General features: G+C 42.1%; 1 protein-coding gene across 1 annotated transcript in view; it reads left to right on the top strand.

Annotated features, from left to right (window-relative positions):
• Positions 1 to 673: 673 nt before the first annotated feature.
• Positions 674 to 20,308, top strand: part of LOC124285650 (low-density lipoprotein receptor-related protein 4-like) — a 43,526-nt gene continuing 23,891 nt past the window's right edge. Inside the window, exons 1-6 of the mRNA XM_046721911.1 lie at positions 674 to 740; positions 11,810 to 12,266; positions 15,577 to 15,823; positions 16,045 to 16,186; positions 17,308 to 17,421; positions 17,628 to 17,900. Of these exons, the coding sequence (XP_046577867.1) occupies positions 674 to 740; positions 11,810 to 12,266; positions 15,577 to 15,823; positions 16,045 to 16,186; positions 17,308 to 17,421; positions 17,628 to 17,900 (1,300 nt within the window). The remainder of the gene's footprint in view (positions 741 to 11,809; positions 12,267 to 15,576; positions 15,824 to 16,044; positions 16,187 to 17,307; positions 17,422 to 17,627; positions 17,901 to 20,308) is intronic.

Here is a 20,308-nt window from a genome sequence, read left to right as displayed (position 1 = left end):
ATGTTACTGTATTGTCCACCCCCACCCCAATTCCCCCCAAAGTGTTCTGTGTCTTCTCCACCTCTAACGTATGTTACTGTATTCACTTACCTAATAATATATGTTACTGTGTATTCTCCAATGATGTATTTTACTGTGTGTTGTGTGTTCAGTATGTGACTCCACTGTTGTTACTGTGTGTATTCTCCACACTCCACATCGTATGTTACTGTGTATTCTCCACAATAACCAAAGTATTTTTACTGTATACAATTCACACCCCCAATATATGTATGTATTATTCACACCCATGTGTTACTGTGTATTCTCCATACACCCAAAGTATGTCTCATATGTGTGTTCTCCACTGTAAGTTACTGTGTATCTCCACACCGTATGTGTGTATTCTCCTCACCTCCAACGTCTGTTACTGTGTATTCTCCAAACCCCCAACATGTTACTGTATTCTCCACACACCCAACATATGTTACTGTATTCACCACACCCCAATCGTAAGTTACTGTGTATTCTCCACACCCCCAACGTATGTTACCGTGTATTCTCCTCACCTCCAACGTATGTTACTGTGTATTCTCCAAACCCCCAGCATATGTTACTGTATTCACCACACCCCATCCAAGGAACTGTGCTGTGTGTGTCCCCCAACGTAGTGTTACTGTATTCTCCTCACGTCATGCACATCCATCACTCTATATTTCATTTTGTATGGATATTTTCGTCCATTGCCGGAGTATGTTCAAGTAAGTATTTTCTTCTGTATACATTGCGCAACTTAGACCTACTTTACTGATGGAGGTTACGTGATGTGTATCGTTTACAATGTTCTTCTGAACCCAGTACTTGTTTTAAGACATCTCTCCATCACATGTACTCATACCTTTGTAGATATCCCCTGTTCTGGTTTCTGTAGAGGCAAACTAGTTTTTAGTAAACGCTGGTCGTAGGGAAGGTTCATCATTAAGTACAATGGTGGTGGACCAGCTGACAGTGTACCGCCCGGCACAGCTAGGAAGGGCACTATGACCCGTTTCCTCTACTGAGAAATACGAGAGTCACAACGGCCACTTCACCACCTTACATTTTGGAACGAATATTAGTTCCTGAAATTACAATTTCAAATCGCAGTTTCTGACAGGCTTAATTGCACTTTGTAATCTAAGCAGATTTGTGTTCATTACTACATTGGTTATCCGACCTAATCCTTGTCCAAGTAACTTTACACAATTGCTTCAAATGTATTATCAATGATAAAGCCTTCATTCAAGGATTAAGGTGTGCATGACACTATCTCAACGATGATTTTGTTTCAAAACTGTGAAGTCTGTACTTTGAATATATATGGTTATTTATCCAAGTGGTCTAAAGTACAAATTAGGGATGAAGATGAGTTTCAACAGCGCAAATTGTCCATACTTGTAGATAGCAACGGCACTTGGTGCTACTATTTCCTTTTGGCCAATTTCGATTTAAAATTGGTGTTTAATTTCACGGTGTTGATTCTTCAAGGATATCGGGAAAGTATATGTCAAAGATGTTCACTTTGTTATCTTAGGTACTAATGTACTACCACATATATCTAACGCCTGTCTCTACCATAATTTCTCATCCATACACAAACATCATACCCCTGTGTCTACCGTGATACTCTGATCCATGCACAAACATACCACTCTGTGTCTACCGTGATACTCTGATCCATACACAAACATACCACTCTGTGTCTACCGTGATACTCTGATCCATGCACAAACATACCACTCTGTGTCTACCGGGATACTCTGATCCATACACAAACATACCACTCTGTGTCTACCGTGATACTCTGATCCATGCACAAACATACCACTCTGTGTCTACCGTGATACTCTGATCCATACACAAACATACCACTCTGTGTCTATCATGATATTCTGATCAATACACAAACATACCACTTTGTGTTTACCATGATATACTGATCCATACACAAACATACCACTCTGTGTTTACCATGATATACTGATTCATACACAAACAGACCACTCTGTGTCTACCGTGATATTTTGATCCATACACAAACATACCACTTTGTGTCTATCATGATATTCTGATCCATACACAGACAGACCACTCTGTGTCTACCATGATATACTGATCCATGCACAAACATACCACTCTGTGTCTATCATGATATTCTGATCAATACACAAACATACCACTTTGTGTCTACCATGATATACTGATCCATACACAAACATACCACTCTGTGTCTACCGTGATATTCTGATCCATACACAAACATACCACTTTGTGTCTATCGTGATATTCTGATCCATACACAGACAGACCACTCTGTGTTTACCATGATAAACTGATCCATACACAAACAGACCACTCTGTGTCTACCGTGATATTCTGATCCATACACAAACATACCACTTTGTGTCTATCGTGATATTCTGATCCATACACAGACAGACCACTCTGTGTCTATCATGATATACTGATCCATACACAAACAGACCACTCTGTGTCTATCGTGATACTCTGATCCATACACAAACATACCACTCTGTGTCTATCGTGATATACTGATCCATACACAGACAGACCACTCTCTGACTGTCGTGATATTCTGATCCATACACAAACATACCACTCTGTGTCTATCGTGTTATTCTGACCCATACACAAACATACCACTCTGTGTCTATCATGATATACTGGTCCATACACAAACGTACCACTCTGTGTCTATCATGATATACTGATCCATACACAAACCTACCACTCAGACCACTATGTGTCTTTCATGATATACTGATCCATACACAAACATACCACTCTGTGTCTATCGTGATATTCTGACCCATACACAAACATACCAGTCTGGGTCTACCATGATATACTGATCCATACACAAACATACCACTCTGTGTCTATCGTGATATTCTGATCCATACACAAACATACCACTCTGTGTCTACCATGATATGCTGATCCATACACAAACATACCACTCTGTGTGTACCGTGATATTCTGATTCATACACAAACAGACCACTCTGTGTCTATCATGATATTCTGATCCATACACAAACAGACCACTCTGTGTCTATCATGATATTCTGATCCATACACAAACAGACCTCTCCTGAATCTATCATGATATTCAGATGACTATAACTGAGGGATACAAATGGTAAGCCATGCATAAGTACTTTCAAAGTTTTGACCTGTCTCTGAAATCTCAAGACAATCACGTGCATTCCCTTGTTTTGTATTGTATTTCCAAGTTCCATAACACAGTACACATTTTGCATATTGATTCATCTTATAATGGGTAGGTTTCTCACAGACCAGGGCTGCTTCCCGTTGATAAAGGGCAGTTACTCTGGCTGTCAGGCGGACAGAATTTTGCGAAAAGCTTTCAAGGTATATTCAATGTTTGAGACACGAATACAAGATACTTACCATCCCAAACCTCACGCAACCTATATTTATCCAACATATATACAGTAAAATCCTTGTATAGAAGATTAACGATAGTGCTTAATACAATCAAGGAAGCAAGTGGCATGTAGATTCCCCCACACTACACAAATATGCTCGAATTTGTGCAAACGCTGAAAATAATCAACTTCAAGTCTGTCAAAACATTTGATTTTTCAACTTTGTACACCAGTATCCCATATAACAAACTTTATTATCCGAATCCTATGTAATTTGTCAGTAAACGAGGTGATGAAAGATACACTGCCGAGGTTCAGGATAATGTTCAGGAAATAAATATAACTTGGAAGTTTACTGAGAAAGTAATACGTCGAGTGTTGGACTTCCTGATGGCTGAACCTATGCTTGTCCCAATGGGCATCAACATTGCTACCCTCCTGGAAGATGTGTTTCTTTATGCATCCGAACCGGAATATCTACTCTGTTGAGTGTCACCTTTGTGGCAGGATATGCTCGGCTATTGGTGAAAATCTGGTATCATCACTTGCACATGATAGTCAGAATCGAGGTTTGTGCCAATACCACCAATTCATGATCAAGTATTTATAGAAACGGGAAGCTTCCCGCGAGAACACTTGGATGGAAGGAAGTTTACATGCACTTAGCATCGGGGATATACGTACTAGAGAGTCAGGCCAGTCATACACGAGGAGCCCAGGAAGTGTGGAGGAATCAGCTGGCCAGGTAGTCGTTCCACAGGCCATGTCAAAGGGATCTCCTCGGACAGTGCCATAGTCCACAAGACGATCTTTGCGCTTTGATTATCAGAAGTCCCGTGCTTCGCCATAGGCTTTGGACAATTGTAGCACTAAGATCGCTCAGTGGAACGGGGCCCTGGTGTACTCATACAGAAGGATCTCCTTACCGTGTTTGTCTATACTTACAGCTCTTGGTCAGCTTAGTACACCTGCGATTCGTCACATCTTACAGGGTCCATGCAACAAATGGCATTCAGAAAACTGTTTTAATGACACTGTCGATATTCAATGAGAAAATATACAGAAAAGCGAAAAGCTACGACCATTTGCATGTTCACTGTCGCAATGGCGCACATCTCAATAATTTGCAAAAAACAATCTCAAAAGTCGCATTGAAAGTCTCCCAGTACCGGTAATGTCTAATGATACAAAACCAGGAAAAGGTCCAGTGCATGATAACCCATTATGGCCTTAATCTCGGGATCGAGAACGCTTCAGGCTGACCTCATTACGGAATCAGCCCTTGGGTCGTGCGTGTTTCAGGCTGACCTCGTTGATGAATCAGCCTTGGGTCGAGCGTGTTTCAGGCTGATCTCATTGCTGAATTAACCCTTGGGTCGGGGATGTTTCAGTCTGATCTCAGTTTGGTATCAGCACTTGGGTCGAAGGTACTTAGGCTGATCTCAAGTGCAGTGTTCCAGGGATAGATGATATTCGGAAGAAACTCAATACGAAGCTGACTACTGTACAGCTGCCTTCAGTGATCAGTCCACAAGAGAGATGTCTAGGTTAGTTTTAGAACAGCACTAAAGTCATTTCACGAGAGGAATTACAAAGGCTTTTTCCATGTTAGAACTGAATAGATAAATAATCTTGTCTTGTGATGTTTAATTGCAAATTTGACGTCTTTACCGACAAAGTCGTCTTTTCTTGTTTGTTCACGCGAAGCGATACATGACGTGTTCTTACCCCCTGAAAAATATTGATGCAGTGATTCTCTGTCCACGACACACATGACATCCGCACAATCCCGTGAGTGAGTTGAGTTTTATGTTACAGGAATGTCAAGTGTAGCGCCATGCAACCACCTATGTTTACTGAAATTACCATATCAGTCTTATGTCCTTTTTCTTCAACCGAAGCATATACATATTGACAGTACAATATCCACTTGGTGGTTGTCAACTAATACATGTCATCCAGTCAAGTCAACAACCGGACTGTCTACACTAAACAAAACCCCATCAAACATGTAACATATTGTACCATTATTTCAATACTCCTCTGGTTACCATAACTGTAATCGTTCACAATGAAAACACGGAGTAATACTTTTCTTAAAGTATTGTCATCTTTCTAGTATGGAGCCACAACCACATCTTGCTTACTAAGACAGAATTAATATTCTTTTCATCAGATTTTAATTATTTAAGAAACCTGATTAATATATTTGCTTCCACTTTCAAGTTCCTCGCCTGCATGTCTTGCCGAATGAAAGGAGTAATGATATATGAAAGCCTTGTTATCGTTCTCCATCAATCCCAGCACACTACTTCAACTTGGCAATAGCGTTTCTGTACATGAAAGTAGCTGACGCAGTGGACGCTTGTCGGGTGATAAACAGCCAGGACAGTCCGGCGGAACTTGCATCAAATATCGTTGATGAAACAAGCAAATGATAATATCCCGACATAACCATGGTTTTAGTTATGTTGACAGACTGATCTTGCCGCACCAATCAGCGCTACCAAAAAATGACTGCTAGGGGGCGTGTTGATGATTTTTTTTAGGGGGTGGTCGGGGTGGGAGAGGTCACTCATTTTGTTCTGGGGAGGTAGGGGGGTCATCACTTTTGTACACATGCTATGGGGGGAGGGGGTCAGCAATTTTGTACATAAAAATATTTAAAAAAGTATGCTTAAAAATTATGGGAAGGGGTGTGTTTGTGATTTTGTATATGACATGCATGGGTGGTAACTTATTTTGTACATACATTTTAGGGGGGTGGGGTGTCATTCACATTGTTCATGCTGCTCCATAAAAATAAATTATGAACGGTCGAAACCTAAAACAGAAACATGCCTGCATATGTTTGGATGAAATGTGAATTTAAACAGCATTTGTTGTGTCTGGCCAAACAACCCTGAGTGTATCAGTCGTCCTCTGGAGGAGTCCTACAACTACTGTACACTTTGTCTTCAGTAGTATATGAAATTAAAAAATGAAATCAAATGAAATATTGAAATATTTGATTTGAAATTTGCAGATTGTAGTTTTTTTTGCGTTGGCGGAGCCAGGGGGTGGGGTTAAGGTGTTCGAACCCCCTGGACAGCCACCCCCACCCCCACCCCACCCCCCGTAAAATCCTGGATCCGCCCATGCACGCACACGCATTGCAGTAAAGTCAGTGGTGATATTATTTACCTAGCCACAACAGGGATTTTCGCGAAATTTTCACTTTGGAAAATCAACATGAAAGTGGAGAAATTAATTGAAATAACGAGAATATTAACGAAGCAACGTGGGAAAAAACGATATTCCGAGTATTTGCAAATAACCTGAACTTACGTTAACATGATCATAATAACGTACAATTTCAATTTAAATAGAAAATTGGAATAGCGAGAAAATATTTGGAGTAACGAGAAAAGAATAACTGTGACCAGAGACCATATGACATTCACAAAACTTGAAAAACAGAAATTATTTGACGTAACGAGAACATATTCAAAGACACGAAAAGAAATTAAAGATTTCAAGTTTGGGCAATAAGTTTGAAAAAATAAAAAATACCAAACTAAAATTGCGCAAATATAAGCAAAGTAACGAGAAAAATCTAGAATTTGTTAGTTTCTCAAAAGTAGACAGATGGTTGAAACAGGGATAGATTTCAGTCCCAATATGTTTTTTTGCTACCAAACTGGCGCCAGAGGAATTTATTTAAATATGTATTTGAAGGTACAAAAAGATGCAATGACCCATTGCCACTTGTTCTTTTAGAAACTACATACAGGCACCACAGAACAACGTGTGTGTATTCTGGCCGTTCATGTGTAGTGTCCACATGCAGCACTGACCCTTGGGCTCACATATACCCCCTCCCTACAAACCCGGGTGACGTATATAGTGGTAATGACTGACCTCAGATTGCTCGCTGCTCTCGTGTTTCAATGTGCTGTGACAGTATGTTCTATCCGTGTAAAACGAACCTTTAAACGTTAGCCGATGTAGCAAAGGATCTGGGTAACAGCTAGCAGTGAATAGAAATTCTCTTAGCTTCCTGTCGCCTCAACTGAGATACTTAAAACAATACAATACAAAACAATATACTAGGAGAAGTCTCTAATTAGAATGTGCTGCTCTTAACAACGCGATGAATACATCTTACATAAGAGCAGTAGCAGTACGTGAAATATGAGACACTATATACACCAACAGGCGTGACGCTATATACACCAACAGGCGTGACGCTATACACACCAACAGGCGTGATGCTATATACATCAACAGGCGTGACACTATATACACCATATGAATAGAAATTCTCTTAGCTTCCTGTCGCCTCAACTGAGATACTTAAAACAATACAATACCAAACAATATACTAGGAGTAGTCTCTAATTAGAATGTGCTGCTCTTAACAACGCGATGAATACGGCTTACATAAGAGCAGTAGCAGTTCATGAAATATGAGACACTATATACACCAACAGGCGTGACGCTATGCACACCAACAGGCGTGACGCTATATACACCAACAGGCGTGACGCTATACACACCAACAGGCGTGACGCTATATACACCAACAGGCGTGACGCTATACACACCAACAGGTGTGACACTGTATGCACCAACAGGCGTGACACTATAAACACCAACAGGCGTGACACTATAAACACCAACAGGCGTGACACTATAAACACCAACAGGCGTGACACTATAAACACCAACAGGCGTGATACTACTCCTGCATGACTCCTCACATCCTGACTTGTCTCATGGGTACATGTGACAACATGCTTGATAGTGGTTGGAACAAACAGCTTGTTTTATGGGTATATGTGACAACATGCTTGATAGTGGTTGGAACAAACAGCTTGTTTAATGGGTATATGTGACAACATGCATGATAGTGGTTGGAACAAACAGCTTGTTTCATGGGAGATGTGACAACATGCTTGATAGTGGTTGGAACAAACAGCTTGTTTTATGGGTATATGTGACAACATGCTTGATAGTGGTTGGAACAAACAGCTTGTTTTATGGGTATATGTGACAACATGCTTGATAGTGGTTGGAACAAACAGCTTGTTTTATGGGTATATGTGAAAAAATACCTGATAGTGGTTGGAACAAACAGCTTGTGTTATGGGTATATGTAACAACATGCTTGATAGTGGTTGGAACAAACAGCTTGTTTTATGGGTATATGTGACAAAATGCATGATAGTGGTTGGAACAAACAGCTTGTTTTATGGGTGTATGTGACAACATGCCTGATAGTGGTTGGAACAAACAGCTTGTTTTATGGGTATATGTGACAAAATGCATGATAGTGGTTGGAACAAACAGCTTGTTCTATGGGTATATGTGACAACATGCTTGATAGTGGTTGGAACAAATAACTTGTTTTATGGGTATATGTGACAACATGCTTGATAGTGGTTGGAACTAACAGCTTGTTTTATGGGTATATGTGACAACATGCTTGATAGTGGTTGGAACAAACAGCTTGTTTTATGGGATATGTGACAACATGCATGATAGTGGTTGGAACAAACAGCTTGTTTTATGGGTATATGTGACAACATGCTTGATAGTGGTTGAATCGAACAGCTTGGTTCATGGATTCATGTGACAAAATGCCTGATAGTGGTTGGAACAAATAGCTTGTTTCATGGGTATATGTGAGAACATGCATGATAGTGGTTGGAACAAACAGCTTGTTTTATGGGTATATGTGGCAACATGCATGATAGTGGTTGAATCGAACAGCTTGTTTCATGGATTCATGTGACAAAATGCCTGATAGTGGTTGGAACAAACAGCTTGTTTCATGGGTACATGTGAGAACATGCTTGATAGCGGTTGGAACAAACATCTTGTTTCATGGGTATATGTGGCAACATGCTTGATAGTGGTTGGAACAAACAGCTTGTTTTATGGGTATATGTGAGAACATGCATGATAGTGGTTGGAACAAACAGCTTATTTTATGGGTATATGTGAGAACATGCATGATAGTGGTTGGAACAAACAGCTTGTTTTATGGGTATATGTGACAACATGCCTGATAGTGGTTGGAACAAACAGCTTATTTTATGGGATATGTGGCAACATGCATGATAGTGGTTGGAACAAACAGCTTGTTTCATGGGTATATGTGACAACATGCTTGATAGTGGTTGGAACAAACAGCTTGTTTTATGGGTATATGTGACAAAATACCTGATAGTGGTTGGAACAAACAGCTTGTTCTATGGGTATATGTGACAACATGCTTGATAGTGGTTGGAACAAACAACTTGTTTTATGGGTATATGTGACAACATGCTTGATAGTGGTTGGAACTAACAGCTTGTTTTATGGGTATATGTGACAACATGCATGATAGTGGTTGGAACAAACAGCTTGTTTTATGGGATATGTGGCAACATGCTTGATAGTGGTTGGAACAAACAGCTTGTTTTATGGGTATATGTGACAACATGCTTGATAGTGGTTGAATCGAACAGCTTGTTTCATTGATTCATGTGACAAAATGCATGATAGTGGTTGGAACAAACAGCTTGTTTCATGGGTACATGTGAGAACATGCATGATAGTGGTTGGAACAAACAGCTTGTTTTATGGGTATATGTGGCAACATGCATGATAGTGGTTGGAACAAACAGCTTGTTTTATGGGTATATGTGACAACATGCATGATAGTGGTTGGAACAAACAGCTTGTTTTATGGGTGTATGTGACAACATGCTTGATAGTGGTTGGAACAAACAGCTTGTTTCATGGATACCTGTGAGAACATGCATGATAGTGGTTGGAACAAACAGCTTGTTTCATGGGTATATGTGAGAACATGCATGATAGTGGTTGGAACAAACAGCTTGTTTTATGGGTATATGTGGCAACATGCTTGATAGTGGTTGAATCAAACAGCTTGTTTTATGGGTATATGTAAGAACACGCATGATAGTGGCTGGAACAAACAGCCGCGTGTGCAGTGAGGTTGTACACGAGCTCTGTGCAATTGACGTAATTTCTTCCTAACTCGACAAGTGTTGACTTCCGACTCGCTGAGTACACGTTGCCGTCTTACACTGTATTTATATGACTGTTCTTCATAGTCGCCTACTGACTGACTTCCGGTCATGTCTACTGTTTCCGGTTGGTGCATGTCTGGGTCACTCACAAGACCACGCACGTCCTTCTGCTTACACGTGACACGATGACGCGGACATACAAAACTAGGGATACATCATTTGTTCATCTCACATACAGGTGCACGTGACACGATGATATGGACATACACACACCTATGTATACATGTTTTGTTCACCACTGATACAAGTACACGTGACACGATGATATGGACATACACACACCTATGTATACATGTTTTGTTCACCACTGATACAAGTACACGTGGCACGATGATATGGACATACACACACCTATGTATACATGTTTTGTTCATCACGGATACAGGTGCACGTGACACGATGATATGGACATAAACACAACTATATATACATGTTTTGTTCATCACAGATTCAGGTGCACGTGACACGATGATATGGACATACACACAACTATATATACATGTTTTGTTCATCACAGATACAGGTGTACGTGACACGATGATATGGACATACACACAACTATATATACATGTTTTGTTCATCACGGATACAGGTGTACGTGACACGATGATATGGATATACACTCAACTATGGATGCATGTTTTCTCGATTACAGAGGTATAGATTTATTACTGGATTTCTTGAACCACCTGTAACCTGGAGATAGCGTGGCCTGGATCGCGAGACAATGAAGTTGCAGTAGTTTTATCCCATACCAATACGACTCAAGATAGCGTGACACCTTTACTGCTGGGTGAACAGGGGCATATTGAAAACAAGGGCACTTGCCTAAAGAGACACAACATGTGCTACATGTGTATGATGTGTCCATGTGCTTCAGTGTGGAGCACGACTCAAGACCCAGAAATTGTCTGGAGTCCAGTTGCGAAACGCATGAATGTCCCTTGCGACATTTATCCATAATCATGTAAACAGACTATAAATGTTAACATCGGCACTGAGTCCGGCCTATGAGCAGAATAGACCTGAACGTACACAGTCCCTTCGCTATGATCCAATACTCATCCTTCTGCACTAATCACAATGAAACTCAATGCAATGAGAAAACACAATATGATGCGCAGCACTAACATACAATAGCGTAAAAAAACTTCATATCTGTCATTATTATAAATTAGTCATGTGTAAGATCCACTTGATTGATATATCTAACGTGTAGCTTGTGGGAATACCCACAGTCGACCCTTGTGCTTCTTGACTTTTTCTCACATATTGTCGTCATGGTGCTTGTTTCAGTACGTCACGGTCAGAACCTTATCTGGGCTCAAGTCCCGTCTCTGAGGAATTCCGTGTCTCGGTTGGTGGGGATTGAAGGAGACCCTGACGAGTGGGTAGTTAGCGGTAAGGTGAAGATCAGGCACATCAGCGCCCCACATCTTGGTTGGGAGTTTTCTGCTCTGGCTTTCGACTACACCACACAAACATTGATATGGAGCGAGGCTATGAACAAACGAATACAGAGCCTCGTTCTGAACGGCAGTACCGACACCTCCGACGTCTTCACGGGAACGTCGCCAGAGGTGTACGGCATGGCTGTGGATTGGCAGTCCGGAAACCTATACTGGACAGACGCCCTGTATAACTGGATAATCATGGCGCCCCTTCACGCAAGGAACAAGACCAGAACATACAAGATCATCATCCAGACGGGCCTGGATTCTCCACATGGCATAGCCGTACACACAACAAGAGGGTGAGTCGAGCTACGCCCCAGGTAAAATAGTTAGAGAGTGGGATGTGACCAAAGGTTAGATGAAAGTGGGTGAGTTGGGTTTGTGTCGCTTCAAGAGCAGAATAATGTACATTCAGTAAAAAGGTGAGTTTTGAGTGGGTTGCCTACAACACAGATAGTGTACATATACGAAGAGGGTGAGTTGAGACAGGGTTGCCTCCAACATATGAATGTGTACATATATAAAGGGGGTGAGTTGAGACAGGGTTACCTCCAACATATGAATGTGTACATATAGAAAGAGGGTGAGTTGAGACAGGGTTGCCTCCAACATATGAATGTGTACATATAGAAAGAGGGTGAGTTGAGACAGGGTTACCTCCAACATATGAATAATGTGTACATATAGAAAGAGGGTGAGTTGAGACAGGGTTGCCTCCAACATATGAATGTGTACATATAGAAAGAGGGTGAGTTGAGACAGGGTTGCCTCCAACATATGAATGTGTACATATAGAAAGAGGGTGAGTTGAGACAGGGTTGCCTCCAACATATGAATGTGTACATATACAAAGAGGGTGAGTTGAGACAGGGTTGCCTCCAACATATGAATGTGTACATATAGAAAGAGGGTGTGAGTTGAGACAGGGTTGCCTCCAACATATGAATGTGTACATATAGAAAGAGGGTGAGTTGAGACAGGGTTGCCTCCAACATATGAATGTGTACATATAGAAAGAGGGTGAATTGAGACAGGGTTTCCTCCAACATATGAATGTGCGCATATAGAAAGAGGGTGAGTTGAGACAGGGTTGCCTCCAACATATGCTCCAACATATGAATGTGTACATATAGAAAGAGGGTTGCCTCCAACATATGAATGTGAGTTGAGACAGGGTTAGGAATGAGAAAGAGGGTGAGTTGAGACAGGGTTGCCTCCAACATATGAATGTGTACATATAGAAAGAGGGTGAGTTGAGACAGGGTTGCCTCCAACATATGAATGTGTACATATAGAAAGAGGGTGAGAATTGAGACAGGGTTGCCTCCAACATATGAATGTGTACATATAGAAAGAGGGTGAGTTGAGACAGGGTTGCCTCCAACATATGAATGTGTACATATAGAAAGAGGGTGAGTTGAGACAGGGTTGCCTCCAACATATGAATGTGTACATATAGAAAGAGGGTGAGTTGAGACAGGGTTGCCTCCAACATATGAATGTGTACATATACAAAGAGAGTTGAGACAGGGTTGCCTCCAACATATGAATGTGTACATATAGAAAGAGGGTGAGTTGAGACAGGGTTACCTCCAACATATGAATGTGTACATATAGAAAGAGGGTGAGTTGAGACAGGGTTGCCTCCAACATATGAATGTGTACATATAGAAAGAGGGTGAGTTGAGACAGGGTTGCCTCCAACATATGAATGTGTACATATAGAAAGAGGGTGAGTTGAGACAGGGTTGCCTCCAACATATGAATGTGTACATATAGAAAGAGGGTGAGTTGAGACAGGGTTGCCTCCAACATATGAATGTGTACATATAGAAAGAGGGTGAGTTGAGACAGGGTTGCCTCCAACATATGAATGTGTACATATAGAAAGAGGGTGAGTTGAGACAGGGTTGCCTCCAACATATGAATGTGTACATATAGAAAGAGGGTGAGTTGAGACAGGGTTGCCTCCAACATATGAATGTGTACATATAGAAAGAGGGTGAGTTGAGACAGGGTTGCCTCCAACATATGAATGTGTACATATAGAAAGAGGGTGAGTTGAGACAGGGTTACCTCCAACATATGAATGTGTACATATAGAAAGAGGGTGAGTTGAGACAGGGTTACCTCCAACATATGAATGTGTACATATAGAAAGAGAGACAGGGTTGGTGTACATATAGAGTTGAGACAGGGTTGCCTCCAACATATGAATGTGTACATATAGAAAGAGGGTGAGTTGAGACAGGGTTGCCTCCAACATATGAATGTGTACATATAGAAAGAGGGTGAGTTGAGACAGGGTTGCCTCCAACATATGAATGTGTACATATAGAAAGAGGGTGAGTTGAGACAGGGTTGCCTCCAACATATGAATGTGTACATATAGAAAGAGGGTGAGTTGAGACAGGGTTGCCTCCAACATATGAATGTGTACATATAGAAAGAGGGTGAGTTGAGACAGGGTTGCCTCCAACATATGAATGTGTACATATAGAAAGAGGGTGAGTTGAGACAGGGTTGCCTCCAACATATGAATGTGTACATATAGAAAGAGGGTGAGTTGAGACAGGGTTGCCTCCAACATATGAATGTGTACATATAGAAAGAGGGTGAGTTGAGACAGGGTTGCCTCCAACATATGAATGTGTACATATAGAAAGAGGGTGAGTTGAGACAGGTTTGCCTACAACTGTACAACATATGATAGTGCACATATAGAAAGAGGGTGAGCCTGGCTTGTGTTTCGTTCGAGACATGTCATTTTCCAGATAGACAGAGACAGACAGACTATGTCACCCCTAACAAAATGCAATTCAAATGCAGTAAGGTGAAGAATTCTGACACGTTCAATGCTTTTAAGGCTGGACTTGTCACGTTAGAGATAAAAGAATGATCGGCATTTTGCAGGGGATGACCAGTCGGTTTTGTGTGTTTGAGCGCAAGTTGCGTGCGGGGACATATTTTAGGAGTTCAGACAATCTGCAATTGTCGTCAACATAGTTAATTAACATTGATTGAGTGAGTTTAGGTTTACGCCTCACTCAGCAATATTCCAGCTATATGGCGGCGGTCTGTAAATAATCCAGTCTGGACCAGACACTCCAATGATCAACATAATGAGCATCGATCTACGAAATTGGGAACCGATGACATGTGTCAACCAAGTCAGCGAGCATGACAACCCGATCCTGTTCGTCGTCTCTTACGACAAGCATGGGTTAATGTAGATCAATTCTTATCCGAATCTCCACGGCTCAGGTAGTTAAGAACACGGAGGTAGTAATAGATGTAGTCTGTCTCACAGTCCCTGAACCACATTAATTTCCCTACTGCCAAGCCCTCTCTGCAGTGCTAAAGCCCTAAATAAAGCAAGTCTAGATTTCCTCAGGTTCTGAATCTCTGGTCTCCCTAGGGCTCCTTTTCAATATAAATGGGCTTGTTTGTTACTATCAAAATTATATATATTCAGAGACTAAGCCTTAGTCTATAATAGATGCTACTTTTATTGCTCCTTTCTGTCCTAGTAAAAAGACCTTATAACCATCGGTAATTCGTGTAACGTGACGTTGGATCACGTGACGTTGTTATTCCTGGATATTTCAGACTACTCATATGGTCGGATTTTGGCGAGCGTCCGCGGATCGAGATGTCTGACCTGCTGGGGGGTGACCGCCATGTGTTGGTTGACCAGAGTCTGGAGCATCCCCGGGCTATCACTCTGGATGGAGATACCTTGTACTGGGTGGACAGCCAGAAGGACACGGTGGAGGCCGTCAACATTGACGGCACTGAACGGCGGATCGTCGTCGTACATTCAGGGTCCAATTTCTTCGGCATAGCAGCCTATGGGGTAAGTATAATGTTATTAACACTCAACAATTGGGCTATAGAGGACATCCAACGTATTTCAAAGTGGCCGTCCACTTTACATCAACCAACAGTGTTAAATATGGAACGGTACACACTTTTATCTAGTCACACAATTTTCACATTTTTCGTTGGCTCAGATTGGTTATTATTTCAACTGTCATTCACACGCACTGACAATCGCTGTTTCTCTTGCTATTTCAGGACTATCTGTTTGTAACCGAGCAGAGTAAAGGCCACCTTAAAATCGTAGACAAGGACGACGGCCAAAATAAAATCAGCTACCGTCTTGGTTATATCCCTTACGACATCATCATGTATACCAACTACACAACAGGGTCATCACGTACGTATATCGCGTCTACTCGACACAGTTGTATATGTCATCATGTACGTAAGTCACAACTACACGACAAAGTCAGCACGTACGTATGTCACAACTACACATTATGGTCATCACGTACGTATGTCACAACTACACATAACATGGTCATCACGTACGTATGTCACAACTACACATTATGGTCATCACGTACGTAAGTCACAACTACATTATACACGTATGTCACAACTATGGTCATCACGTACGTATGTCACAACTACACAACATGGTCATCACGTACGTATGTCACAACTACACATTATGGTCATCACGTACGTAAGTCACAACTACACATTATGGTCATCACGTACGTATGTCACAACTACACATTATGGTCATCACGTACGTATGTCACAACTACACAACATGGTCATCACGTACGTATGTCACAACTACACACACATTATGGACATCACGTACGTATGTCACAACAACACACAATGGTCATGGACATCACGTACGTATGTCACAACTACACAACATGGTCATCACGTACGTATGTCACAACTACACATTATGGTCATCACGTACGTATGTCACAACTACACACCATGGACATCACGTACGTATGTCACAACTACACATCATGGACATCACGTACGTATGTCACAACTACACACCATGGACATCACGTACGTATGTCACAACTACACACCATGGACATCACGTACGTATGTCACAACTACACACCATGGTCATCAGGTACGTATGTCACAACTACACACCATGGTCATCAGGTACGTATGTCACAACTACACACCATGGTCATCAGGTATGTATGTCACAACTACACAACATGGTCCTAACGTACGTAAGTCACAACTACACACCATGGACATCACGTCTGCATGACGGGGCCTTGTTGATACTTCACGTCTATTCTAAATACCATTGATCACCTAAGCATGTACACACTTCTAAAAGGAACCACGTACTTAGCCAACTGCTACAACACAACGGACTGGGATATTGTCATGTAGCTGAGTATGTATTCATAAGTGTGTCTTTTCAGTGACTACTGCGTCTGTTCGCACACTTGATAGGATGGAAACAATCTGTAATCGTTCTATTTATCACGTGTGCAGACAGGTGCGACATGCTGCAGTGTGAACAGTTCTGCGTGGACATGCCCGACCCAGGCGCCAGATGTATTTGCGGGGAGGGATTCAACATCACCGACGATGGTCGCTCTTGTGAATGTGAGAGTCTTATCTTATACAAAGCGGTGGTACCATAACAAGAGTTAGAAAAGTGCAGTTAAAGTATAAACAAACTCAGTGGACATGGCAGTGATGGAGTTTCGATTTCTTTAGAGCTAATTATTTATTTCGGGCTTGCTATTACTGGACTTGATTGCCAAAGGAATTTTCAGCAACGTCGTCTTTGCCTTATCTATTTCTTTCAGTGACGGAGCAGTTCGTTCAGCCCTCGCATATCTACGCCGTGCACGACGCCATCTGTCACTACCCCGCCAACGTGGCCGACATGTCGCTCCTTAACGTCACTCTAGACAAACAGTGCTTCCTGGACAAACGCCATGGCTACCTGGCCTTAGCTTTCGATGCCAGGGAAAACTTTCTCTATTACTCTGAAAACAACACGAAAACTATCAGCAGGATAAACCTTGAGGTTGGAGCTACAGCGGAGACGGTAGCTGGTGGAACTGGAGTTGTGGCAGGTGAGCTACAGTAGGGGCAATAGCTTGTAGCCCTGGAGTTGTGGCAGGTGAGCTACAGTAGGGGCAATAGCTTGTAGCCCTGGAGTTGTGGCAGGTGAGCTACAGCAGGGGCAATAGCTTGTAGCCCTGGAGTTGTGGCAGGTGAGCTACAGCAGGGGCAATAGCTTGTAGCCCTGGAGTTAAATCAGGTGACCTATCTCAGAGACTCTACCCGGTGGAGCTGGTGCTCTGTCAGAGGTGTGAATGGTGGGACAATAGCGGATGGCCCCTGGGGTTGTATCAGGTCAGCTTCAGCAAAGAGGATGACCTACGAAACTGTGATTGTCTGTGCTTGATTAGGCTTCAGCCAGAGCTGGATGAAGGGAGCACTGAATATATAGTAAAGTGGGCGTCAGTGCACGGTATAGGTCTCTGTCTGGACAGGGTGAGGAGCGAGCTGAGAATGCAACATAGCGCAATGTTTGTGCATGCTATAGGCATATAAATTACTGAGTATACAATGATTGTCTGTATATGTTCTAGGCGACTGTCTGTAGTAGTGTACTGAGTATACAGTAGAGTGCAATGCTTGTCTGTGTCTGTTCTAGGCGACTGTCTGTAGTAGTGTACTGAGTATACAGAAGAGTGCAATGCTGTGTCTGTTCTAGGCGACTGTCTGTAGTAGTGTACTGAGTATACAGAAGAGTGCAATGCTGTGTCTGTTCTAGGCGACTGTCTGTAGTAGTGTACTGAGTATACAGAAGAGTGCAATGCTGTGTCTGTTCTAGGCGACTGTCTGTAGTAGTGTACTGAGTATACAGAAGAGTGCAATGCTGTGTCTGTTCTAGGCGACTGTCTGTAGTAGTGTACTGAGTATACAGTAGAGTGCAATGCTTGTCTGTTCTAGGCGACTGTCTGTAGTAGTGTACTGAGTACACAGTAGAGTGCAATGCTGTGTCTGTTCTATGCGACCTTCTGTAGTAGTGTACTGAGTATACAGAAGAGTGCAATGCTTTGTCTGTTCTAGGCGACTGTCTGTAGTAGTGTACTGAGTATACAGAAGAGTGCAATGCTTGTCTGTTCTAGGCGACTGTCTGTAGTAGTGTACTGAGTATACAGAAGAGTGCAATGCTGTGTCTGTTCTAGGCGACTGTCTGTAGTAGTGTACTGAGTTTACAGTAGAGCGCAATGCTGTGTCTGTTCTATGCGACCTTCTGTAGTAGTGTACTGAGTATACAGTAGAGTGCAATGCTGTGTCTGTTATAGGCGACTGTCTGTAGTAGTGTACTGAGTATACAGAAGAGTGCAATGCTGTGTCTGTTCTAGGTGACAGTCTGTAGTAGTGTACTGAGTATACAGTAGAGTGCCATGCTTGTCTGTTCTAGGCGACTGTCTGTTGTAGCGTACTGAGCATACAGAAGAGTGCAAATGCTGTGTCTGTTTTAGGCGACTGTCTGTAGTAGTGTACTTAGTATACAGAAGAGTGCAATGCTATGTCTGTTATAGGCTACTGTCTGAAGTAGTGTACTGAGTATACAGTAGAGTGCCATATTGTGTCTGTTCTAGGCGACTGTCTGTAGTAGTGTACTGAGTATACAGTAGAGTGCAATGCTTGTCTGTTCTAGGCGACAGTCTGTAGTAGTGTACTGAGTATACAGAGGAGTGCAATGCTTGTCTGTTCTAGGCGACTGTCTGTTGTAGTGTACTGAGTATACAGAAGAGTGCAATGCTATGTCTGTTCTAGGCGACTGTCTGAAGTAGTGTACTGAGTATAAAGTAGAGCGCCATATTGTGTCTGTTCTAGGCGACTGTCTGTAGTAGTGTACTGAGTATACAGTAGAGTGCAATTCTGTGTCTGTTCTAGGCGACTGTCTGTAGTAGTGTACTGAGTATACAGAAGAGTGCAATGCTGTGTCTGTTCTAGGCGACTGTCTGTTGTAGTGTACTGAGTATACAGTAGAGTGCCATGCTGTGTCTGTTCTAGGCGTCTGTCTGTTGTAGTGTACTGAGTATAAAGTAGAGTGCCATATTGTGTCTGTTCTAGGCGACTGTCTGTAGTAGTGTACTGAGTATACAGAAGAGTGCAATGCTGTGTCTGTTCTAGGCGACTGTCTGTAGTAGTGTACTGAGTATACAGAAGAGTGCAATGATTGCCTGTTCTGGGCGACTGTCTGTAGTAGTGTACTGAGTATACAGAAGAGTGCAATGATTGTCTGTTCTAGGCGACTGTCTGTAGTAGTGTACTGAGTATACAGTAGAGTGCAATGCTGTGTCTGTTCTAGGCGACTGTCTGTAGTAGTGTACTGAGTATACAGAAGAGTGCAATGCTTTGTCTGTTCTAGGCGACTGTCTGTAGTAGTGTACTGAGTATACAGAAGAGTGCAATGCTGTGTCTGTTCTAGGCGACTGTCTGTAGTAGTGTACTGAGT

Source organism: Haliotis rubra, unplaced genomic scaffold (assembly GCF_003918875.1).
Source record: "Haliotis rubra isolate DU_JTF1 unplaced genomic scaffold, ASM391887v1 Scf365, whole genome shotgun sequence".
Taxonomy (NCBI): domain Eukaryota; kingdom Metazoa; phylum Mollusca; class Gastropoda; order Lepetellida; family Haliotidae; genus Haliotis; species Haliotis rubra.
The sequence above is the reverse complement of the archived record's forward strand: the minus strand, read 5'-3'. Positions and strand labels throughout refer to the sequence as shown.